The 24,717-nt window shown below is 41.1% G+C and overlaps 3 protein-coding genes across 3 annotated transcripts; 2 read left to right on the top strand and 1 right to left on the bottom strand.

Annotated features, from left to right (window-relative positions):
• Window positions 1–10,557: 10,557 nt before the first annotated feature.
• LOC143126261 (uncharacterized) lies at window positions 10,558–15,175 on the bottom strand. The gene is made up of 4 exons (XM_076288163.1): window positions 14,625–15,175; window positions 14,179–14,370; window positions 13,832–13,914; window positions 10,558–12,316 (listed from the first exon to the last, which is right to left on the bottom strand). Exons 1-4 carry the CDS (start codon window positions 14,824–14,826, stop codon window positions 12,278–12,280), a joined length of 516 nt encoding a protein of 171 aa, XP_076144278.1. The 5' UTR covers window positions 14,827–15,175; the 3' UTR covers window positions 10,558–12,277.
• A 271-nt stretch (window positions 15,176–15,446) lies between these two features.
• Window positions 15,447–18,071, top strand: tomm5 (translocase of outer mitochondrial membrane 5 homolog (yeast)). The gene is made up of 2 exons (XM_076288162.1): window positions 15,447–15,660; window positions 17,599–18,071. Exons 1-2 carry the CDS (start codon window positions 15,540–15,542, stop codon window positions 17,631–17,633), a joined length of 156 nt encoding a protein of 51 aa, XP_076144277.1. The 5' UTR covers window positions 15,447–15,539; the 3' UTR covers window positions 17,634–18,071.
• Window positions 18,072–20,107: 2,036 nt separating this feature from the next.
• Window positions 20,108–24,408, top strand: LOC143125754 (uncharacterized). The gene is made up of 2 exons (XM_076287483.1): window positions 20,108–21,150; window positions 22,915–24,408. Exons 1-2 carry the CDS (start codon window positions 20,315–20,317, stop codon window positions 24,344–24,346), a joined length of 2,268 nt encoding a protein of 755 aa, XP_076143598.1. The 5' UTR covers window positions 20,108–20,314; the 3' UTR covers window positions 24,347–24,408.
• Window positions 24,409–24,717: the final 309 nt, after the last annotated feature.

Raw genomic sequence — 24,717 nt, 5'->3', positions numbered from 1 at the left:
AGTCTGAAATGAGGGCCTTGAGACATTCTCTGGCTCCTCTAGGCTGTCTCCCTATGTGTGTCTGTGTGTGTGTGTGTGTGTGTGTGTGTGTGTGTCTGTCTGTGTGTGTGTGTGTGTGTGTGTGTGCAAGGCCAGCCTGAGGCTTAAGCGAACTAAGCAGCTGCTTGGGGTCGCCACACCACCAGGGGGCCCCCAAGACCACTTGGAAACTTTTCATTTTTCTGATAAACTTTATATTATGGTAATCATACGAAAGCAGGGTATTAAGTCAAGTGTCTCACAGGGTAATAGCCTACTAATGGTTTGAACAGTTCCCTGTTCCTGTCAGAGCTGCCTTCACATTATGTTAGGCTTCTGCATTGTGCACAGAAACACAGCAAGATACAATCAGTCAGAAGAGGTGTCAAAAAATGAATGTTACAAAAAAGAACACATCTCTCTGGCTCAGCAAAAACTTAGAAGAAGAAGAAAACAGAACAACATACACAGCAAGACAACGATAGGTTTGCGTGACTAATGACAGTAGCCTATCGCCATAAGCGCTCACTGCCTAGATTAATGTTTCAAACAAGGCTTCTGTTTATTGATCAACTGATTTTACCTAGGTGGCTATCTGTCTATGGCATTATTCTAACATTAGCTAACAAAACACAACAAAAGCTTCCAACTGTTACATTTGAAAATGCTTTTCTGTGAACTTTTCTGCGAGGTCACTACCTTTTAAGACACAGAAGAGTAAAAACATGAAGACTGAAGTATGCTGTATGCCCCACAGCTACAACTAATGCAACTGAAAAAAGAGGTTTTTGTATTTGCAGTATTCAATATTATTGGTGGTCAGGAGCCACCAAACCAAATTCTGCATGGAGCTTCATAATGGCTTGGGCTGGCTCTGTGCCTTTGCGTGTGTGTGTGTGCGTGTGTGTGCGTGCATGCAGACTCACTGGACTTCAGGGCACTACACTACAGTCTTGACCTGAAAAAATAATCCTCTCTTTCTTCTCATCTGTAGTGCGGCCCCTGTAGGTCAGCTGATGAAGTGGGGCCAGTGGCCCCTCCAAGGTCAGTAGCGCCCTTCTATTCCCTGTGGTAGTAGCGCACAAACGAATGGGTGTGTGTGGCAAAGTACACGTGACAAGTTCTCGCGCATGCCAATGTCAATGCATTCCGCTTCGCTGAACTGTTAGCCGTGGGAACGTATATTGTCATTATCCTCCTTGTTAGCGAATGAACTGATTGAATGTTTTATGAGATTGCTGCGCCATATAGTGGAATAAGCCAGGCCTTCACTCTCCACTAGAGCTCACTTATTCCACTGAATACAACGGGTCTACTGGAAGTCAATATGCTCTGTTACACATAGGCTCCCACACCTAACCTCTTTTATTGTTATTTGATTTTTTAATATGATTACATTGTTACCCGTCAGTTGATTTGAGGAAAACGTCTTTAGCTCAGTGAGTGATGTACTTACAGAAAGCTGTGTCATCATGATACTATGTAAACAAATATAGAGCTCTCGAGAAGGCTTATACACAATACATATGAGGAAATATGTTCATATAGAAAGATTAAGGAATAGCTTTTTGTTTTAAAATAAATGAGAACTACTACTTGTTGTGTCGTCCACTTTAACCCTGACTATGTTGCATTTTGGATTCTGTCCCAGCCTGCCCATGATGCTTGTTTTTTGTTTACAAGTTGGGGTGACAAGTCTTTGACTGCCCGCTGCATTTTAGCATGCAAGGCTGAGGAGGTCGCGTTGGGTCGCCTGTCTGATTAGCGCTCTGCAGAATCACAAAATTAGACATGCGAGTCGCCTGTGAGCCGTCTGCTTCCTGCCCTCAACGAGGTCACGCCATGCCGAGAAGTGCCAAATTACACAGTAAAAACCTCAAAGAGAATGATGTTCGACATGGCGAGGACTGAAGGATTCCTAAATTACTGCAGTTGAAATATTTTTTTTTTCTTCTGAATTTCTGTCCTTGACTGACTGTAATTGTCTCTAGTGCAAAACCATTTGGTCACATTTTACTTTCAGATGTTGGACTAGCCTGTTAATCTGACTTCAAATGGCCATTTAAACATAATAAGACCCAGCCCTCTGGATGCAGTTTGCTGTTTGTAGTGAGACTTGCGACGGCGCCTGTAATGATAATGGTGCTCTGAAACGGCTTTATTCACTGCTGCCTCATCCTTCTCTCTGTGTAGCGAGTGATCCAGTCTGTTTTCAAGTAGGGCAGACCAACAGCCACGCTTTTTAGACCCGACTGCATGATTTGTCCTTAGCAGGGTGTCTCATATCAAAAGAGGCGGACTATACATGCCTCTCATGCCTGGGTTTCAGACGGGGAGGTTGATGGAGTAGAGGACCTGTAGGGACACATTGGTTGGCCAGGGTAGTCCGGAAGTATTAATGTCCTTCTTACTATGACCTGTTACACACATGACAGTTCATTTTCTGCATGATCTCACAAAAAGACGATACGATCTTGTAAAGACAAATACCGTATAGCACTTCCTAAGTGCTGTGGGTTTCCGACGGAACATTAATCAAAGGAGCCCAGCATGGCTGCCAGAAAAGAGCCCGCCCAGCGAGTCCTCATGCATTAATGAAAGCGCGAGATGATCTATGAATGAATTCATACCAGGTGTTGCCTTCATTACACTGAAATACTGCTGGGGTTAATAAAAAAAGAAAAGCATTTCTGTTGGGGCTCATCTATAGCGAAGACATTTGAGTGCACTGTGGGGAGTGAAAAATTCACCGCCTATTGCAGTTCTCAGCATACTATTTCAGGGGACCTGTTTACGTCGCATGCTCAGGAGCAGGAGAGTGATTTATGGAGAGAAAGAATGGGATTCACATTAGGGTCTTTGAGATGTGTGGAGTTGGGTGGAGTCAGAGTGGAAACATGGGGAAAGGCTGGAGGAACACCACTACAATGTCTAATGTGTAATGCTGACACATTACATTCCACACACACTGTGTCCAGACCAGCGATTCACTGAAGCACAGTAAATGCTAAATAAAGGTCTTAATTAGAGTAAGACTCCACCAGGTTCACAGCAGCCACCCGGAGGGCTAACAGGGCAAAGTAGGCATATTAGATATTGCCAGGGGTTAAATTGGGCCAGGGCTACCCTGGGACATCAGCCTACATTTTACCGTGTCTCTGCAGTCTGCACATACTAGGGGTCTGTCATTCTTGCACATCCTCTTCTCGAGCTTTTCTCATACCTAATAATTTAAAGGAGAATTCCAGTGTGATATTGATCGAAAGTGTGTTGAAACGTGATACCGAGTGTGAACGTATGTCTCATAGCCCATCTCGGCTTGTCCCCTGCACTCCAAAATCTGGCGCTTTTTCAATGGTGGTGCTTCGGCATCGGGCTAGCCATGCAAATAAATCACTGTTTTACACCATTTACGAGGATTCCAAAAATAATTCAGTGGAAATGCATGGATTCCAGTTGCTGCTACTGGAAGAAACTGGAATCCATGCATTTCCACGGAATTATTTTTGGAATCTGATCCCTTATCATACCTGTTCATTCTTACTCGTAGCTCGACTTATCGTGACTAAATTCAAGATGGCTGCAAACGCTAAACTTTGTGAAGATACTGTCTGTATAAATCGTCTTGTAAGTAAACTACCAGTGCTTTTTCAAAGTTCTCAATGTCTTGTTTTAAATGTCAGGGCCCTCGGAAGTCTACCAATGAAGTGTGGAGATACATTGAGCCTCGTAAATGGTGTAAAACTGATTTATTTGCATGGCTAGCCCGATGCCGAAGCACCACCATTGAAAAAGCTGTTGGTAGCATCGGCTAACTAGCGCCAGAGTTTGGAGTGCAGGGGACAAGCCAAGGTGGGCTATGAGACATATACGTTCACACTCTGTATCATGTTTCAACACACTTTAGGTCAATATCACACCGGAATTCTCCTTTAATTGAACACATTTTCACTTTTTTTTTTAGTTACTAATGAGACGAGAACTTGAGAACATTAGAACATTCACAGGGTTTTATTTTTTTTCTGTCAGTGGTTTGAAGCTACATCAGCCACTTGTCACATGGCAGAGTGAGGTGGTCAGAAACTGACACTTTTACAGAATAGCCTACATCTACTCTGCTTAAACAATGTTTTGATTATAGGCCACTAAATGATAAACATAACTGTTCCATTAAGATTGCTGGCAACTTTTGTTTGAATTGCTAAGCAAGCCTGCACATATTGAATTTTCTCAGCCTTATGCAGTTTGAGAGGAATATCAGAGCTCAATTTACTCTGGCTAGGTCATGCAGGCTAGTCTGACCATTTAATAGCTGTTACAATAAAATGTTTCTTTGTGTGGGTCTACTAGGTATGTCTTCATTCTAACTGAGTGCATAGAATGTATAAAAAGAATGGGAAAAGGTGTTCTGTCAGTAAAAGAAACCAGTTTGTTCATTTTCTTCTAAGATAATGATGCATCACGGATGTTAAAAACTTTAGCCACTTAATAAAATGACGTATCAGACTGAACAGAAAAACAACCACCAAAAAAAACAAACCATTGTTTTACATGGTTGCACAGGGGCATATGTGTGTCAAAGCAGAGAAAACCCATTGTCCCTCCTTACACTTGGCAGTGGTTGGATCTCTTCAAAGATGGATTACAAAGTATTGGAAGTGAGTGGTAAGTCAGTGGGAAATCACCCAACAATGCCTCCAGATATCCAAAAATGTTAGGCGAGAGAAGATGACTAACCAGAAGATCATTCATATCATTTTGTGAGCAGCAAGCTCTGAAATTGATTATGGTGTTCCATTTGCTCCTGAGCAATACTCACTGATTTCAGTCCATTTCTTGACATGACTGTTGACTGAAAGATGGCAGACTAAACTCGAACAGACCCACTATTTTAAAAAAAAATATTTTTCCTCATTTCACCTGAACCTGCCCTGGAGTTGCTAATACATACTCTGTAACAGTACTATTTTGGAAGGAAGTATTTACATTAGTCTTTCAGCCTCATGCCAAGTCCCTTGGCTAAAATGCAAGTTGTAATCAAGATATTCAGAGAAAAATGTCTACAGGCACCTGGGAATGTATTGACCAGGAATGTATGTATGTGTGTGTTTGTGTGTTTGTGTGTGTGTGCGTGCACGTGTGTGTGTGATGGAGTGGGAGCAAGAGAGAGAGAGAGAGTGGGTGGGCTTTGCAGTGCGTGTGTTCATTTTTTTGATCATATATGTCAGGATCGATTTTAATCACAGGCTATGTGCTTAGCTGACGCTTATGGTCTTCAAGGTTCGGCACCGTGGTTAACACTGATACAACCCTCTACCCCCCATGAGCAAAGGTTATATTTCAACTCTGCAATACAAGCTATTTGTACAGTGTCAGTCACTCTAAGTACTGGATATAGGGAATTTACTGGCATCATGAATTCAGTTCTAGAACATCCTGCAGAAAACATACATACTGCCAACATTCCACCTGCAATGAAATATTTTTTTTTCTCTATTACATGTGCCATACTGTTTTGCTCTGTTACATGTAAAGGATGATCTGGCTTTCACACCATATCATCGAATACAATTAATTACATTTGTGTCACTGTAAGGTTCGGAATATGCAACGGAGGGGGAACAACTTGCATAGATTGCACTTCAGCACTGTTGAGTATGCCCCATGCAATGCACTGAAAATCTATTTCCATATCAGCAGCTGGCATTACAACACACAATACCAAACCGTGCTCTCTCTTTTGATCAGGCCGTTCCCGTCGTACAGTGTCTCTCTCACTGGCAATTAAGATATGCCCACATCTGATCCCAAACCACCGCGAGGCTGACCCTGCAGAGCTGACCGCTGCTGTGCGGCTGCCACCAGCCTGAGCTCCCCACCAGTCGTCAGCTCAGAGAGGGGAAGATACGCCACATAATGAAGCCTCGATAAGAGTTAATCGCTTTCGGCTGGCTCGCAGGTCGCAGCATGCCGTCCTGATAATACCGGATCAGGACACACAGACAGAGATGAGGCAGGAAGAGTGGAGAGAGGAGCGTGGGAGGGTAAAGAGAGAGAGAGAGAGAGAGGGAGAGAGAGACTGATTAAGAAGACGAGAGATTGAATGAGTGAGAGAAAGAAGGAGGAAGCTAAGTAAGACAGCAATTGTGTGAGTATGAAAGACACTGATTGAAAGAGAGAGGGGGGGGGGTGAAAGAGAGAATGAGTGAGAGTGGAAATGCAAGAAGAAAACATCAGACGGGTTATAGCCCAGCACATAATTGCTGTCAGACTTTTAAACCACAGAAAAGACACAGGGGAGTTAACATTGGGGAAAGTCACTTGACTTCAAAATACAACTTCCTTACTTAACTATTAATTCATGATAACACATTCAGCTGCAACATGTTAATGTTTGCTTTGTTAAAATATTAATGTATGTTAAATTATACAGAGAAGGTCAGGGCGGGAATATGTATAGACTCAGCACATCGCCATATTTGCCTTGTTTGTTTTCATGGCTGCTTGAGACTCCATATTAAAATTCCTATGAGCGACATCTGCGTTGGACACAGCCGCCATCCTGGAGATTGCGTGCATGTGGAGGCTCTCTCCCACGGAATGGATGAGAGGATTGCGCCCAAAAATGGCAATTACCCCCGGGCCACGAGGAGACCTTTCGCTAACCCTGACAGGGAATAAATGCAGACGAACCTCGGCACGCTCTTTGCATAAACTTGACCAAAGGCACTTTGGGTGCTCTCGCAGCCCCCCGCTGATTTCTCTCTGCAGCCCCATTCTGCTCCTGTTACAGCTTCATCGGTTATCGCACGTGGAGCAGGCTACGCCCACCCCCACCACCCCACCCGCTGGGGCTTCACAGGCACATTCACAGAGGAAGCAGGTGGCACTGCTATCGAAGGCTTTATGCTGGCTTCTGCCAGCTCTCTTAAATATCCCTCCTTATCTTCTCCAAAGGCCTCCTATCATTTTGAAATATGCCTTATTGTTAAAAGAAATCCCCTTTTGCTATAGATCTTTTTTCCCTCTTCAATCCACTCTGTCTTTCACTCGCTCTCTGCAACCACCAATATCTCTCTCTCTCTCTCTCTCGCTCTCTCTCTCTTTTCCTCTATTTTGCTTACTTCTTCCTCTGATGCCCATCTGATGTGAGCTGTAATTGTATGTGACTGCCTGTCCTGACAAATTTCACTAAATCAAAACAAACATCCAAGATCTGGCCATTGTCAAGTCGAGGCTTTCTCTCTCAAAAGTGATTTGTTAAAAAAACAGCATGCCAAATGTCTTGTCCTCTCTTACCCCCTTCAAAGGTGTCCCTGTGCTGCAGCTCTGCCTAGTTAGAGCTCTGACAGTAGTCATATTTACAGGAGATGGCGGTAATGGTTGCTCTGAGCATCGGAGCGTGTGGGTAGGACTCCACTGCTGAGTCAGTGTGGAGCAGCGCCAGCAGCACCGGTGCAGCCAAATACAGATCTGCCACCTAGATGGCAGACACAAAGGTCTGCGTTCACACACTTGCTCACAGGCCAACCGGTGACCTCTTTGAAAAAAAATACAAAAAAAACAGTCCTAATTGAGAGTCAAGTTTACAGAGATCGATTAATTGATACTTTTTCAGCACAAGAGTTACCATATCTGGTAACACTTTATTTTAATGTGTCGCTGTTACAGTGTACCTACCTAATTAGGTACAGTGGTACAACATGTGTAACAACATGTACTATCAGGTACTATGATTGTACTTGCATTATGTATTTGTGGGTACTTACATATAGTTGTTACATTGTAATACTGAGTGCTTTTACAAAACTTTGCCAATTTGCCTACATTTTCATCAGAGGCAAAGAGCTGACCTGAGACCTGCTGGATGGGGTAAATCTGGTCTTGATAGATTTGATATACAAACCATTCTTAGCTCCAGTCAAGGCCTCATTGTCTTCAGTGTACATGTAACAGCTGTGCTGCTGCAACCTTGTTTCTCTTTGATACAGTGGAATAAACCTATTAAGTGTACCAGTTAATTACTTACATGTACATATGACATGTATGTTGTGTCGTCGATGTCTTGGAACAGGTCTACTAATTCACATGTACTGTATGGTGTAACAGCAGACACGTTTCAACACCAATTACAGGATGCATGACATCATTGACAGGATGTATATAATATGTAAATGTGAGTACTTAACTAGTACACTTCATTTTAATGGGTTTATTCCACTGTATCAAAAGAGTAATAAATGTGTACCAACACAGTTGATACATGTACTACAGTATGTAGGGTAATGGCAGACATGTTCCAAGACACCAATGACACAACATACATGTAATATGTAATTGTAAGTACTTAACTGGTACACTTCATTTTAATGGGTTTATGCCACTGTATCAAAGAGCAATAAGTGTGTACCAACACAGTTGATATATGTACTATGTAGTGAATTAGTAGACCTGTTCCAAGACATCGAAGACATAACATACATGTCATATGTACATGTAAGTAATTAACTACACTTAATAGGTTTATTCCACTGTATCAAAGAGTAACAAGGTTGTAGCAGCACAGATGTTACATGTACAATGAAGACAATGAGGCCTTGACTGGAGCTAAGAATGGTTTGTATATCAAATCTATCATCTTACCCCATCCAGCAGGTCTCAGGTCAGCTCTTTGCTTTTGATGAAAATTTAGGCAAATTGGCAAAGTTTTGTAAAAGCACTCAGTATTACAATGTAACAACTATATGTAGGTACCCAGAAATACATAATGCAAGTACAATCATAGTACCTGATAGTACATGTTGTTACACAGGTTGTACCACTGTACCTAATTAGGTAGGTACACTGTAACAGCGACACATTAAAATAAAGTGTTACCCCATATCTGAACGTACAATATTTTTGGAGATTCTGTTATCAATTCAAGGTTGTGCTTCTTTTCTCTGCAGCTGGATCTGACGGCTACATGTCAAGTACACACATGCAGGGTTGCATCTGCAGAAATGTGCAATTTTTATTTTCTATTCCGTACAAATGCAATGTAAAGCACTGTGCAAAATGAATGACCTTGTGAACATCTACAGGTGTAGAGGTATGCTTTAAGGTTAAATGGACCCACCGCCTGTGTTTCAAGCAAGGAGGTCACCTGTAGAGTAAGCATGAAACCCCATTTTAGGTGTCCCTTCACAGCGCTTGTGCTTAAATAAGACCTTTAAAAGCAGGGCACGGTTTTTGGACTTATAAAACAGGTTTCCTCACCTCTCTCTCACTCTGGCTTAGCCAGCTGCTCTCCGGGCACCACTGCTGCTGCCTGGAGAGCCAGCTCCGTCAGGCACCAGGTGAAGAAGCTGCAGAGCCCACCTCTGAAGGTGCCATTAATCAGGAGTCCACCTCTCAGGAAGGGCACCCTGAATCGGCTTGGCAGCGGGGTGCTGATTTCGCTCCCTGATAATCTGCGTCAGGAGCTCATTCCTGCAGCCCTCACAAGAGGCTAACAGGATGTCAGCCATCCCTTGATGAGCCGGAGGTTAACACTCCATCAGGGCAGACATGTTATCTGAGAATCAGACAATCAGTTCATTTCAGATATCTTGGGATTGTTATTTCAGTGTATCACTTCCACTGTCTGAGGCCTTAGGGGTGACTAACTAGCAAATATCAACCTTAGACATTAACAATGAGCACTGACTCCATTTTGATCAGAGCTGAGCCCATATTTGCTTGGAGGCTGCTTACTGTTTACTTGTATCCTGCTGCCCCCTGGTGCTTAGAAGGATGAACAGGTTGTGATGAGCAAATAAAGTACATAGCGAGATAAAAATGACAGCTTGTGCCTGACCGCTGTGCTGATTTTTGCTCTTAATTTTAATGGAAACTCAGTAGATAAATGGTTGAGAATTTAAAGCACTTTTTAAAAAGATTTTGGTATCAGCAGCCTGCGCACCATTGAGGATTTCTTGCCAACTGTCTAAACAGATGGGTAACCTTTAAAGAGTATTTAAAAAACACACTGAAGTTAGATCTGCTGCTTTTACATGCTAAAAAAAATCATTCATCTCAATTCAGTAGATCAGTTCAGTTTCATGTCAAATGAACTAAGCTACTTCAGTTTAAGCCTGGCATGACCACCAAATTAGTTTGATCAGAGGTTTCAACATTTCTTGGCACTCTAATTCATATCAAAACAACATGAAAGGACAATGTCTCCTCCCGAGGCAGTAAGACGAATGACAGCAGTGACAAACTGCACTGTCAGTTCTGCTTAAGTAGACTAAAGTGTCTCAGCATCGGCATAATGGCATCAAATGACTCCGAAATAATGTCTGTCGGGAGTCTCATCTCCGAAGCATTAGACAACAATGAGTTCATTAGCACTTTAAATTGTGTCTCAATTTGAGGTGTCTGAGCAATCACCATACAGGGGTTTTAATACGATAGCTGTGGCTAATTTAATCCCGTGATTCTCATATCCCAATTAGTCATTTGAGTGCTTAATAATGATAATTCACTTCTACGCAATTAAGAACACTACAGGCAATGTTATTTGTTGAAAGTTTACTGAAAGCCATTGGTACAAAACAACAGACATTTTAATATACATAAAGGCACAACTAATCACAATAATACAAATAACAAAAAAACTACAACAAGTTATTGTGGTCTTTGAAACAGTTCAGTTGCTGCAAAAGCATAATACCTTATTTCAGTGGGGATACCCAGGGATATGTTTTTGCCATTTACTTCAATGACCTAAAGACCACAATCTGTAATTCACCTTTATGCACCCACTTGTAAAAAGCACAACATCTTCAGATTCTATAAAAACACACAATGCATAACAAAAAAAAGTTTCATTCCCTAAACTCCACACAGGTACGTTGGGGGTTTGGTATTATACCTGGGTTTATCTCGAGCTGGAATGGAGTGGTACAATTTGCAACAAATATATTTAAGGGGCTGAATTTGATATTTAGGACATTGGCCAAATATTGTCATAACCCTGTAATTTGATAGTTTGAATGTGCTTCATTCAAGATATTGGGATTATGCTATATTTTTGAGATCGCTATATCAAAAATGTGTGATTCTGATCAGATTTCTTGGTAACATGTTGAAAAGATGAACTACACATTTGAATATATAAAATGTTCTGTTAAATGCATCATGGCAAAAAAGACAATATTTCAAAGCCCTTCATAACTTCTTCGTTACAGATACTTAAGACAGAGGTTTAACTGTAACAAACAAGTCTATCTTAGAAGGCTACAGAGATCAGAGGATATGGCTCTTTTGAGACAAACAAACAACTTCCATAGTTTTCTTTTCTTTCTGGGCTTTACCTCCCCATTCCATCTAAGGGCCATGTTTCAGGACATTTAAAGAGGTCTACAACTCAAATATTTGTCTATACTTCATATTGACATTTTTCAGTACAGAAAGACATTTTTGATTACAACGATCAAGTAAAACATACATTATTAGCAATCAATAACACAGTTAACAGGTAAAATGGTAAACTCTAGCAAGTACCTATTTGTAGCCAAATATGGTTGGCTTCAGATTATATGAAATAACAGCAACAAAGTAACGAGTTTCAAGTAGCCTACATAAAGTGTTTTATCTTGATAACCATTAGAACAATGATTGGCCATTTTAACCATCATTGAGCATCTGTACCTTGAATACAGATTAAATTCAGTTTACCCACATCAAATCATCATCTAGTTCTTGTGAGTCTTTGTATTCACCTATACTATACTATAAAAGTACTTCACTTGTGTAATGAACAAACCCAGAGTTGCAGAATTCCTGGATTTAATTTCAGTATAGTGCAACTACAGAATTCTGTCTTTTTGTTGGTCAACTTTAAGCCATAGACCACCAAAATTCCTGATTGTCTTGGTAAATTTGGTTGGCTTGCTAGTAATTGGTCCTGGAATTTTAAGATACACACTTATCTTAAAATATAAACAGAATATGGTGGATGGTCTGTCTCCACATATTTAATCGTTTTCTGAATAATTAATGTATGCAGGCACTTAACTACAAGTCTTAGACACATTCACAGCAGCAGTTGAATAAAGAGGCCATTTTCTATGAACAACTTCACAATGGTTTACTATCATTCTTTTCCTTCAACGATACATTTGTTCCTGCACTTTTGTATTACATCTATCACATAGGGGTTGGAAAAGTTACTTTTTAAGTGACACTTTCACTCTGCTCGAAGTACTGGATCCAGATGTTCCACCTCAGGCCTTCATAAACAACCCAGAGAAGTGACCACATCCTGGAAGGCCTGTCAACAGACAAGCGAGCACACAGTCTTTAAGCATACTTGACTATAAGGATACTTACAGCGGGGAAAATAAGTATTGGACACGTCAACATTTTTTTCAGTAAGTATACTTCCAATGAGGCTATTTGCATGACATTTTCACCAGACATTAGTATTAACTCAGATAATCCACTCATATAAAAAAATCCAAACATTAATGTCCATAGGTAGAGTTATGTGTAATAAAGTGGAATGACACAGGAAAAAAGTATTGAACACACCTGCTGAAATTTCTTAAATAATTTGTGGAAAAGCCTTTATTCGTAATGACAGCTTCAAGGCATTTCCTGTATGACGAAACTAATCAGTCACAGTATTCTGGTGTGAGTTTGGCCCATTCTTTTAAACAGATAGTCCTTTAATATTGAAGATTTCAGGGGTCCCTCTTGTGAATCCTGATCTTTAGTTAACTACCAAAACTGTTCAATTGAATTGTAAAGTCAAGGCCTTGATTTCCTTTCTCTGAAACCAATTGAGAGCTTCCTTTGCTGAATGGTTTGGATCATTGTCCTGCTGGAAGGTCTAGCCATGTCTCATCCTCATCATCCTGGTGGATGTAAAGATTCTCCCAGAACAGAATGACTCCTTTCATCATTCCTTCAACTGTATGAAATCTCTTAGTACCATGAGATGCAAAACAGCCCACACCATGATGCCACCACCTCCAAACCTCACTGTTGGTATGGTATTTTTAGGGTGATGCATAGTGCCATTTCTCCTCCAAATATGGTGTGTAGTATGACATCTGAAAAGTTCAATTTTGCTCTTGCCTGACCAGAATACATTCTCTCAGTATTTCATAGGATTGTTCAAATGTTGTGTAGCAAACTTTCAACAAGCTTTGACATATTTTTCTTCAGCAATAGAGTCATGCGGGATGAGCGTGCATAGAGGTCATGGCGGTAGAGAGCATTACCTATGATTTTCTCTGTAACAATTGTGCCTGCTGCCTCCAAATCTTTCTGGAGCTTTCTCAGAGTGGTCCTTGGCTCTTCTGACTATCCTTCTGACTTCCTGGTCAGAAATCTTGCAAGGAGATTCTGTGCATGGCCAGTTGATGATGCAGTGATGTTTCTTCCACTTGCAGATAATGGCTCCAATACTGCTTGCTGGATGATTCTGAAGTTTTGAAGTGCATCTGTAACCAGTTCCATTGATATGTTTTGCAACAATAAGGTTGCAAAGGTCTTGGGAGCTCTTTGCCTTTACCCATCATGAAATGTTTCATGTGTGACACCTTGGTAACAAAAAACCTTTTTATAGCCCACCAGTATGTACTAACCCAGCTTATATCAATTTGCACAGACAGGAGGGATAATTTCTCTAACTACTTATAGATTCCAGTTTGTTCCAATACTTTTTCCCTGTGCCATTCCACTTTTTTAGTAATAACACTGCTTTTAGACATTAATGTTTGGGTTTTTATATATTTTCCCCGCTGTATATACCATCACATCTTTCACTGAAGATACTCACCTGTAAATTGGTGAAGAAGTAGGAAAGTGCAATGAATAGTTTTCTCTCATGTTCATTGTATCTCCAGCAATGGATGGCTTGGCCTGACACAGAAATAATGTTAATGCATCAGGAAAGTTTGAAACTGTAATTTTATTTAACACTTACAAATGAAATGCCCAGAGGCCTTGACCATTTAGTTGGGGAAAAGAAGAGCATGATGATTGTTAAGTTAGACAATACTATTGAGTTTAACAGGGCCACAAACAGACAGATATGTCAGTACTTCAGATCATCTTTGAACACAGATCATGTGTGAAAGCAGTGTTGGATTAGAAAACATAACATTGCATGTGTTTCACCAGTACCTTGAGCTTTCTGCTGAAATGCACCAGATAAGTCTCCGATGAAGAACAAGCCTTGTTCGAAAGTTATCTGGTCATACTTGTCAACGTTTGTCAGAAGACTACCATTGACAGGGAGGTATAGTGTGCTGCCATTGGGTTCCCAGCGTTCAGAGAAATACACTCCTTTCTGACCACTGATATGGATAAAAGGTCCTGCAATGAAAAAGGTGTAAGCTTATTCATGTATGCCCTTTTAGAAAGAAAAGTTGCATATTAGCAATCATCAGGGACCTGAATGCCTTTAGTTTACTAAGTTCAACTGATAAGTTGGAAGAACAAGCCATTCTATTTTCACTGTGAGAAACAGGACACCAGTCTGGCGTGCATGCTGTGTACCAAGAAGGATTAAGGGGTGGGAAACAACGCAGCTGTGACTGGTTGCCAAGAGTAGAAAATATCCAACTTACTGTTCCTTCTGGGGGGTTCTGAGAAAAGAGAGTTTCTGAGTTCTGTATTTCCATTAAGTACACCGTTTTCCTGCCCCACGTCATCTCGCTTACGCTTATTAGATAAATAAACCGGAGTGGCATCTCCCAGTCCATTACTCCATTTCTGATGGAGAAGTCCATCTAGGCTCTCGGTGGAGAAAAGCCCATTGGAGCGCTCCATTCTGTCAGTTACGACAGTATCGTTATACTAATAATGATTCAGAACAGATTCATAAATTAAATTTCAAGAGATAAACACTAAGCAAGAGCCCAGGAGACCGAATGTTTCCAGAGAAATATCAGTTAAGTGAAGGGAAGGAAGGAAGGTAGTCCGCAGCAGATCTGTTGGTTGCCGAAGAAATCTAACGTCCCTTTACCGATGACAATTGGCAAATAGCAGTTTATGAAATCACAATGGCACTGTCTGCAGATTAAACACATGCATCTCTTGTCGTTTTATTATTTCAATTGCAACCACTGATTTCTACGACTCTTTTTTGTGTGTAGCGCATGAAAGTTAGCGAGCGAAAATCAAAACAATTGAGTATGAGCTCTTAGAGCGCCTCTATATTGCCCGGCCTATAACAGCCATAAACTGTGACAGAGATTACAAAGTAAAGAAAAATAAGATGCTTCCAATTATAATTATGAAGACATTTTTATATTGTAACTCTTTTATGGCCGCACAAAAGAATAATAGTAGACAAACATGCCTAATCCAGACAGGCAAATCTTAGTAGACCTATGCCGTAAGGGCTTGATCATGGAAAAAAAAAACACTTCATGATGTATTTCCGTTCAGGCTCACATGGTGTGTGTTGCACTCTGCGCTGGATAATTGATCTTCAACATTAGACCAGAGTGCGTCCCTAGATATTCTTTGATTAGACCAATATGTTCAAGATTGAGGGCCTTGGTCCTAAAATGGACCCAGAAGAGATGAAAAAGAAAATGAGGGAAGATGTAATTTCGTCCGTGAGGAACTTTTTGATATACGTCGCTCTTCTCAGAGTCAGTAGGTATCACCAAGGACTGATTTGCTAATGAGATGGCTAACGTGTTTTCTTCTCACACTGCAACATTAACGTTAATAGCTCACTAAAGTGTCCGAACCTGGTCTGAACACGTCTAGCAGCTATTCGGGTTGTGTGTTCGTAATGTGACTTCTACCCGACGAATGTAGCTAATGCGTTGCAAAGCAGGGAGATGAACTGATGAGCATTCACTAGCTTCCCTAGCTAAGCTACTTAACGTTAACTAGCGAAGCTATGTCAACGTGAAACTACTTTGAGATTTAATACATCATCGCTTAATGTTTTTTTATTTTTTATTTTATTTAGTGTTTATTTTCAGCTTTCCCTGAACTTAGGGATCACTATTAGCCACACAACGAGGCCAGAGACATATACCGATAAGAAGACACGCCAAGGTTATTTGACAACGTTCATGTTGCCTTACTAGTAAGCCTCTGAGCATTTTAGTTAGTTGGCTGAAACCGTGCGCAGTGTATCTTTTTGAAGCAATGGGAATGTTGAGAGTGACAGACAAAATAACCTGGCAGAATAAATGCACGTGTCCTTACCACCTGGAGCCTATAGATGCGCTCTGCATTAGCATATTGACATGACAGGTAGGGCTGCACAATTATCGCAGTCGCAATATGAACCAACGCAATTATCTAACCGCAAAAGCTGCAAATAATCGTGCACAGTTAATCTGGTCACATTTGACATATTCATATAATTCTCCTTGACTGACACTTCTGATTGGTGGACATGCATAGTGTGTGAGAAGCACAGAACTTCTGATTGGTGAGCTTTACAGTCAATCAGGAGTGCTGTGCTTCTCCACCAGTCAGAAGTGATACAACCAAAGTCCTTTTAGGCAAGTCCCTCCACTCAGCGGCCATATTGCAACGCTTTTTGGGCACTTAACGGGCATCTATTTTGGCAGAAATGCGCGTGTGCAAGGCTTCACGACACCAATCTTGCTCCAGCGCCGAGATCACAACAAATTATTGGCACAATGTCTTCACAACACACCACATGATTGGCTCAATGTATTCACATGTTGATGTTTTGCCACGGAAGGGCTGGGATATGTGAAGACAACTCTCAAATCAGATTTAGACCACTTCCATATGTGGTTCTGAATCAGACCCGGGTCTGATTTTTTTCAATGTGGCCGCAGTGTGAACAACCAATGTGGATTTGATGCGACTTTTACATCAATCTACATCGATATTTGTCACAATTATCTTAGACCCCTTATTGGAATATCGAACTGAATCAATTCATTGACATTCAAAAATCATATTGCAGGCCCCAGCCGTGGCGCAACTGGCTGGGGCACCTGCACCGTACGCCGGCGACCCGGGTTCGATTCCCGCCCCGTGGTCCTTTCTGGATCCCACCCCGACTCTTTCTCCCACTTACTTCCTGTCACTCTCCACTATCCTGTTGCATTAAAGGCATAAAAGCCCAAAAAATATACGTAAAAAAAATAAAATAAATAATCATATTGCAATCACAATATCCGTCAGACTTACAATTACAATAAGATATTTTCCCCAAATCGTGCAGCCCTACTATCTAAAATGGCCCAGACATACGTGTAAAGAATCATAATAGTGTTACACTTGTATTTTAACTCTGAACACTTGCAGATATGATTATAACCCTTAGCTTGTTGTCTCGTTTGTCATCTTGCATCCTCCCATTGACTTATTGTATTTGTCAGATGTCCATTAAAAGTGTCATAACTTCATAAACCAAAAGTCATATGACATCAGCATAACTCTTTTTCCATGTCCTCAGTGCAATTTATCAGTTATGGCTGGATCATCAGCACTGATTAGACATACCTTGACGGTCAATTCAGGTGTGATGATCACTTTTGCATTCTTGATTGACTGTAGCCTTTGTAATCATTTTCAATCGTTTTTTTTTTTCAGCACCTTATGTTCTTAAGAAACTGGACAGCATATGAAGTTGCTCTAAGAAACTGAAGTCACTCGTATCCCATGTTTGGACGGCACAGAAACCAGAATCAAATGTGCGGAACAGCTGCAGTCAAGATCCTGCATAAACATACGAGCTGATTTGACAAACCTTATTCAGGGCACATCAAACTGCCCTCATGTTGTGATGTGAATACTGTTGGTTATTTTGCCTTTTTTTTTTTGTATGAGCAACTGAATGTAATATTATTTTGGAATATTGTAATTACTGATGTTCATCTAACAGTTATTCGCACCACTTAAAGAGCCAATTTCCTTTTTCTATTCTCAAAGAAAAAGAATGTCTTTATTGTTGCAGTTTGAGAAGACTGGCTGGCCTCCTGGTCACAGCAATACATTTGTGGAGCAAGAATAACACTGCCTTTTGTTTTTCTTGATAAAAGATAAAAGATCAACCAGTCTTACAAGCAGCTGTTTTCAGTAAGAATTATTTCATGATGAAGACAATAAGAGTCCCTGTAAGCTTATCAAATAAGTACATCAAAAAATACTCTTATTATATGAAGTTTACTAACATGCAATTTCTGCTTTTCTTGCCCCTTCATTTTATAAAGGGCATATACTGTATTTATATACAGTTTTATTCCACATTACACTGAATATAAACAAATGTAAGTCCTACATGCACTGGAAAGCGCTTGGTGATGCTGGCTCACATGTAACAAACTGAAATGTAACCCACGTAACAAACATAAGATAATGTAATTTAATCTGGTATCCACCAAGGTGCAATTTCATTTCTGTAATGCAAAATGTTATATCACACATGTGATTAACTGTAATACTGTATTACAGTGTAGGCCTTGGAAGGTGTAGGTTATAGTTTACCAAACTTGCAAACAGAGAGGCCTTATTTAATTGATTGAGAAAGTATTAGGCCTAGGTTGGCCATTTTTGCCTAGTTATCATATTAGTTTGTATTTTAGATTTTGCACTTTACCCATCATTTAAATCTGGGCCCTTACTTGAGTTATTAGATAAGAATTGGTTTTCATAAATACCTACATGCACCAACACACATCACATGGTTAATTTAACCAAAAACAGTTACATGGCAAATGGATGATTATCATATTTGACACAATGGTAGTTGTACCCATGATCTCAATGAAACTGTAATCTTGCAATGCCTTTTAGTATTTTGTAGCTGTGATTTAGATACATTTTAATGGAAAATGAAACATGCACCTCCACCTCGGACTCCAGTACAGACGATGGCGATATTTCACGACAACACCGAAAAGGGTGCTTCAGTAGTATCAGAGAACTGCCACTCTCGGAAAACTTCCGTTTTCTGAACTGGTTGCAGTTCCTTCTGTGGTTCCACATGAGGGCACTCGTCCACGAGTGCAGAATGCATGGAGGTCTATGGAGCTTTACCCCTCAAAATCCACTTTTCTAGGGATATCATTTTTTTTCAAGTCATTTGAAAATTGTATTCGAAAGGGGAGGCAAAGAAAATATACTTGGTTGAGTATTATATTTTTTAAAGTCACTTAATTGTTCTAAAAAGCATTTCAAACGTGTCAATGACGTCACTCATTAGCACAATGCTAGCGTGTTATGGGCAACAACGACCCAACCTGTAAGAAAACAAAAGGACATAAGTACTCGTTCATTCAACTTTTGACCTATAACCCATGTTGAAGTTATACAAACTACAATCAAATCTGAGATTTGTCAATGACAATCAGGTGAAAGAGACAAATTTAGCCGTCTAGCTCTATTGACTCCCATTCATTCTGCACTCATGGCGATCGCCCCCAGTGGAAATCTGGTGGAACTGCAACCAAAATTCGGTACAATGGGACTTAATACGGAGTGGCCAGGCTCTCCGTAGACGGGCTCTGGTAGTATTTTCGACCCCATGGATAGCCTAGGGCAGAGCCCGTTTACGGAGGTCTAGTAGCCTAGGCTAGTATTTTTGATAGGCTACAAGCCATACACTACTAGAACTCGCTGAGTATGTTCGATGTGTAGCAGTCTACGCATATTGTATACATTCTATGATGTACACCTAGGCCTACTTTGTAAGATACTGATAATTAACGCATTGTGTAGGTGACACTGGTTAGTTCGCGGCGTTGACTGACGTTACGTTAACTTAAATGTAGACATAATTATGCTAAACTAAAGTAGGCCTATTTTTGCTATAACTTTTCACCCTTTTGCAACAGTAATCTAGAGCGGAGCTTTGTTCTAGATTATTTGACCGTAACCCCCAACTTTGGAAATTTCACCTCTTGTGCTACCTAGCAACGTCAACGAGTGAAATGTGTTCAGGACCAATCTATGGGACCAATGTAACGTTACATAGCAACTGAACTGATGTTTTGCTAACTTTACAACTATATTTTCACCCGACTGTTGAGGCAGGCCAACGATGATTACAGATAACAGAGAAATGGACCCATTTGACTCGCAATTTAGCTTAAATTCGGAAGATGAGTCTGCAATTAATACACCAACGACGAAAAACGACGTTAACGTTATACCTGTTGGCGTGAAATCAACTGTTCGGTCTGCGGTTGTGACAGAGGAAGAATTACACAAACTGGAATTAGCTAAACCAAATTCTCTGACAGAAAATACACTGAAGCAAACGCGATGGGCTGTGAAGTGCTTAACAGATTGGTTGGAGCAACAACAAATGAAAGTGGACTTTGCAAATATTTCGAAGGAGCAACTTAATCTAATATTACGTCAGTTTTATGCGTCTGTTCTTAATTTAAACGGTGAATCCTACAGCATTAGCAGCTACTTGGGACTACGCTCAGGACTCTACAGGTATCTTAATGACCCTCCACTGAACCGATCCTGGAATATGACAGACCACGAGTTCAGGTCTTCAAACAATGTGTTTATCGGACTCATAAAAACAATGAAACGGGAGGCTAAAGACAAGATCAGCCACCCTACGTCAATCTCTCCATCAGATTTGAAAATCATCCGTGAATCTCATGCATGTAACCCCAGCCATCCAAGAGGCCTCCTAAATAAAGTGTGGTTTGATATTCAACTTCATTTCGGATGGTTAGGTAAAAAGGGTAACAGAATGTTAACGGAAAAATCATTTGCATTTAATACCGACGAAATAGGAAGGAAATACTGCACTCTGGCATTCAATTTTATTACGAAAAACCATAAAGACATAAAGGACAGTGAGAACAACCGTCGGCGTATGTTTGCCAGGCCAGGAGATCCACTGTGCCCAGTGGCATCGTTAGAGAAATACATCCGCAAGATGCCACCAAATTCACCAGCCTTTTTTTTGAATCCCCAAAAGAATGTCTTTGAAGTAGACCCAGTATGGTACAGCACAATTGCCCTTGGGGTCAATCAAATCGCCTCAGTGCTATCACGGATATGCCGAGAGGCTGGAATTGAGCAGATATACACCAACTCTTGCTTGCGAAGGACAAAAGTTAACCTCCCGCCTGATGTTGCTCCTCAATCATATGAGATCGTTTCTGTCAATGGACACAGGTAAACCAGATTCATGTTAGATCTAGGCTACTGAAACAATGGGTTTCTATTCCACCATATTTGACAATACTGCCATCCATTGAAATTATCTTCCTACACACACACACACACACAACAATTGATGAGTCCCATTTTTTTTGTTTTTTTTTAGCAATTTGTCAAGTAAAGCTTACATGATATCTGAGTTTTTGTATACTGGACATGTTCACTTAGGCCTACTTGAATAGATAACTAAAACAGTGCAAAATGAATCCACAGGGCTGTGTCTGCAATTTGCATAGCCAAAGTAGCCTATCATTTTGTAAGACCTGTTGTAAGTTTTACTTATAGCACATTTTCTATGCACAGTGCAACCCAAATCGCTGTTGTGATGTTTGCTGCACAACTTTGAAATGGCCTTCGTAAGAAACTGGGAAGACTATAGGCTACATTAAATTCTTATTAGGCCTAGGCCTCTCAGAAAATGTGTTTTTGTTGGTTATCACTGCCTTCAAATCAAAACACGGAAAGATTACAACTTGCACGCAGATGTTGGTTATGGGAAAACAAAAGGTGTAAGAGTGTAGCCTAGGATGATTTTTTAGCATTTAAAGGTGCCATGTGTAAGAATTGAGGTAAAAATATCCAATAAATGAGCTACACGCATCAAAAGAATGAGAAGAAATAAGGGTGATGATGTCATTAAAAAAATGACAAGGTATAGTGCTGCAAAGATATCAACCTGAATTAGCAAGCTAAATTACTAGCCACAGCCCGACAGGTGTCATAATACCAGTTTCGGCCATGGGAGGCGGTATGCAGGCAACATAACCGCCTGCCAAACTGCAATACACGTGTCTCGGTTGTTACTCTAGGGTAGACCAACTCACTTTCTGGAGGTATACTGCCCCCATCTTTTATGGAATGCGGAGTATGAATTGATTTATTGGCGGACATTACATGGCACCATTAAACTTGGGTGCACAGTCTGTTACAGCCAGCCGGGCTAGATGCAACACAAAATGACCATCAGTCAAAGGGGCTCGTGTCTAGGGGTATTTATTAACAAAAATAATAATAATAACACAAGGAATTTTAATGGAAGGAATTTTAATGAAAAACGCGAAAAAGACAATAAACGAAGTCGAAAATGACTATAAGGTTTGTAGCCTACGTTAACAGGTGGCCGCCTATTTTCATAAACAGACATTTTACCCTCTCCATTTTCAAAAATAACATGTGCACACCTGTCAGTTTTCAGAAAAGTTTTCATTCACACTAACCGGTGTATATATGCCGTCAAGAGCATGCCAAACCTGTAGTGTAACGAGAAGCTCAAGCCCACGTTAGCCAATCAGAATCCCGAAAATAGCAACAACAGCAACAAATCACTTCGTCTTTCTCTTTTGAACTGTATTTGCAAATGCAAACAGACGAGAGATAGATAGATACTTTATTGATCCCCAAGGGGAAATTCAAGGTCTCAGTAGCATACAGACATCACACACAAAATTTAAACGTATGCCTACAGTATACAAAGTAATATATATATATATATATATATATATATATATATATATATATATAAACTGAACAATAACAGTGTCAAGCACAACATATGCCAATTGTCCAGTGTCTACATTCTAAAACTATGACTAACCACTCAAAACAGCACAATGGTCAAAGTGCTTTAGAGAAGAGAGTTGAATCACAGCAATAGCAAGTAAAGTTTACTATCCATTTACACATTGGAATTTAGTTGTCCATGTGTTTTCCACTGCACAGGTTCATGGATTTTCCTGGCCACTTCCAAGAGGTTTTTCAGGAGCTGAACCACCAGCGTACCCAGAATCGTCTGTGTGATTGCATCGTTGCCGTGGGGAACCGGTACTTCAGTGCACACCGCTCTGTCCTGGCAGCTAGCAGCTCCTACTTCCGTTCTCTTCTATGCAACTCGGACACTAGTGTTGTCCAGCAGTATGTTGTGGGCCCTGATGGGAACATGAGACTCCTGCAGCTAGACTCAGAGGTGGTGACCCCTGAGGCATTCTCAGCACTGCTGGATATGATGTACTCCTCCAAACTCTTGCTGGACATGTCCCACATCACAGACCTGCTGCTAGCTGCCTCATACCTGCAGCTTACTGCAGTAGTCAAAGTCTGCAAGGAAAAGGTCAATTCAAACACTTTGCCCACATCATACTCTGGAGGTCACGTTGCCGCATCGACACCCAGCCATCAGGAACATGAGGCCACTAATGGCAGCAGTAAGGTTGAGCAGCAGGAGCCGACGCAGGCTTTTGTCAGACCTGGTCAGAAGCGGGCGGCCTGCGAACAGCAGTATGGCCACAAAGGCCATCGGCTCAAGTCGCCTGGAAATAAACGCCGGAAGTTTAATGGTGGCTCTGAAATCGTCAAGTCTGGGGCAGTGGTCTGTGCTGGTTCCTCTGAACCTAACTTTAGCCCGGCGTCAGAGAACGGCTCTGCTTGTTTAGAGGTGTATGAGTTTGAGTATGAGGTGCCGCCTGAGGCCAATAGCCCTAATCTTGAAAAAGGGTTGCAGACTGGGGATGCCAATGGATTAATCCTTAAAGTTGAAGATGAGGAGCCATCAATTGTAGAGGTGAAATACGAAAGCAACATCTCACCAACAAGATGGGAGGCAGCAGAGTCTGCTGTCCAGATAGATATTAAGAAGTTTATGAACAGTACAGTTACTGAAGGACCGTTGAAGACCACAGGCTGCAGTGAGGACCGACAGACTACCAGTCAGCTAACTGACAAAGTACTCCATAGCAGACGTAACATCACCATCTATGAGACAAAAGGGGCATTGCATGAACTCGGTGTAAGTCAAGGCCTGGGTGCTAACCAAAGCCTGGGCTTGACTCGGCATATCATTCCTAAAGCCAGAAAGGTAGGTAGGATTTCCAGGATGGGTTCTGGTTCCAACTCAGTCACTGCTGTGAGAGAGGTCAACAGGACCACACACAGCGCTGAACTGGCAGCTTCCACCTCATCAATCTCAGTGAAGCCTGCCTCAGTGGGGGCAGGAGATGCTATTATCTTGCAGTTAGCAAAGGGAGGGTCAGGTGCTATCCTGAGGGCTGTGGGGCAAAATTCACACACTACTGTGCAAGCCCCTATCATGAACCCCCTCATACAGCCCTCAAGACGGACTACCAGGGCAATTAAGCCAAAACTACCAGGCTACTGACTCATTGTTTATTAGAATTGTTACTTGCACAAACACTTTTGTGTTTCTGGAACTTATAGGTTCCTGGGTGTGAAGACCCAGGTGGAGTGCATGTGTTCTGATCTTAAGCTAGATAACTACTATAAAATGTGACAGACTTGTGCAAAGATGTTCCTACTGATATGTATTTTTTTCCTTTGCATTTAATAGGGTGTACAGCTAGGTCCAGTGTAACCCATGAATACTAAACAAAGACCAGTCATCAACATAGTAAGGTAGGGTAGACTTCAACTCAGTTCTTGCCAACACATAATATAAGCTAGACCAGGGACTGTTTCTCTACATTGATTGTCACCTCATCTTGCTGTACTCAGGGGGCCTTCAGTGGTGAT

The sequence above is a fragment of the Alosa pseudoharengus genome, unplaced genomic scaffold (assembly GCF_046254945.1).
Source record: "Alosa pseudoharengus isolate Yale_2024_CS ecotype anadromous, Long Island Sound unplaced genomic scaffold, YU_APseudo_1.1 YU_APseudo_1.1_scf_16, whole genome shotgun sequence".
Classification (NCBI taxonomy): domain Eukaryota; kingdom Metazoa; phylum Chordata; class Actinopteri; order Clupeiformes; family Clupeidae; genus Alosa; species Alosa pseudoharengus.
Note: the sequence above shows the minus strand (reverse complement) of the source record. Positions and strands in the feature narration are given on the sequence as shown.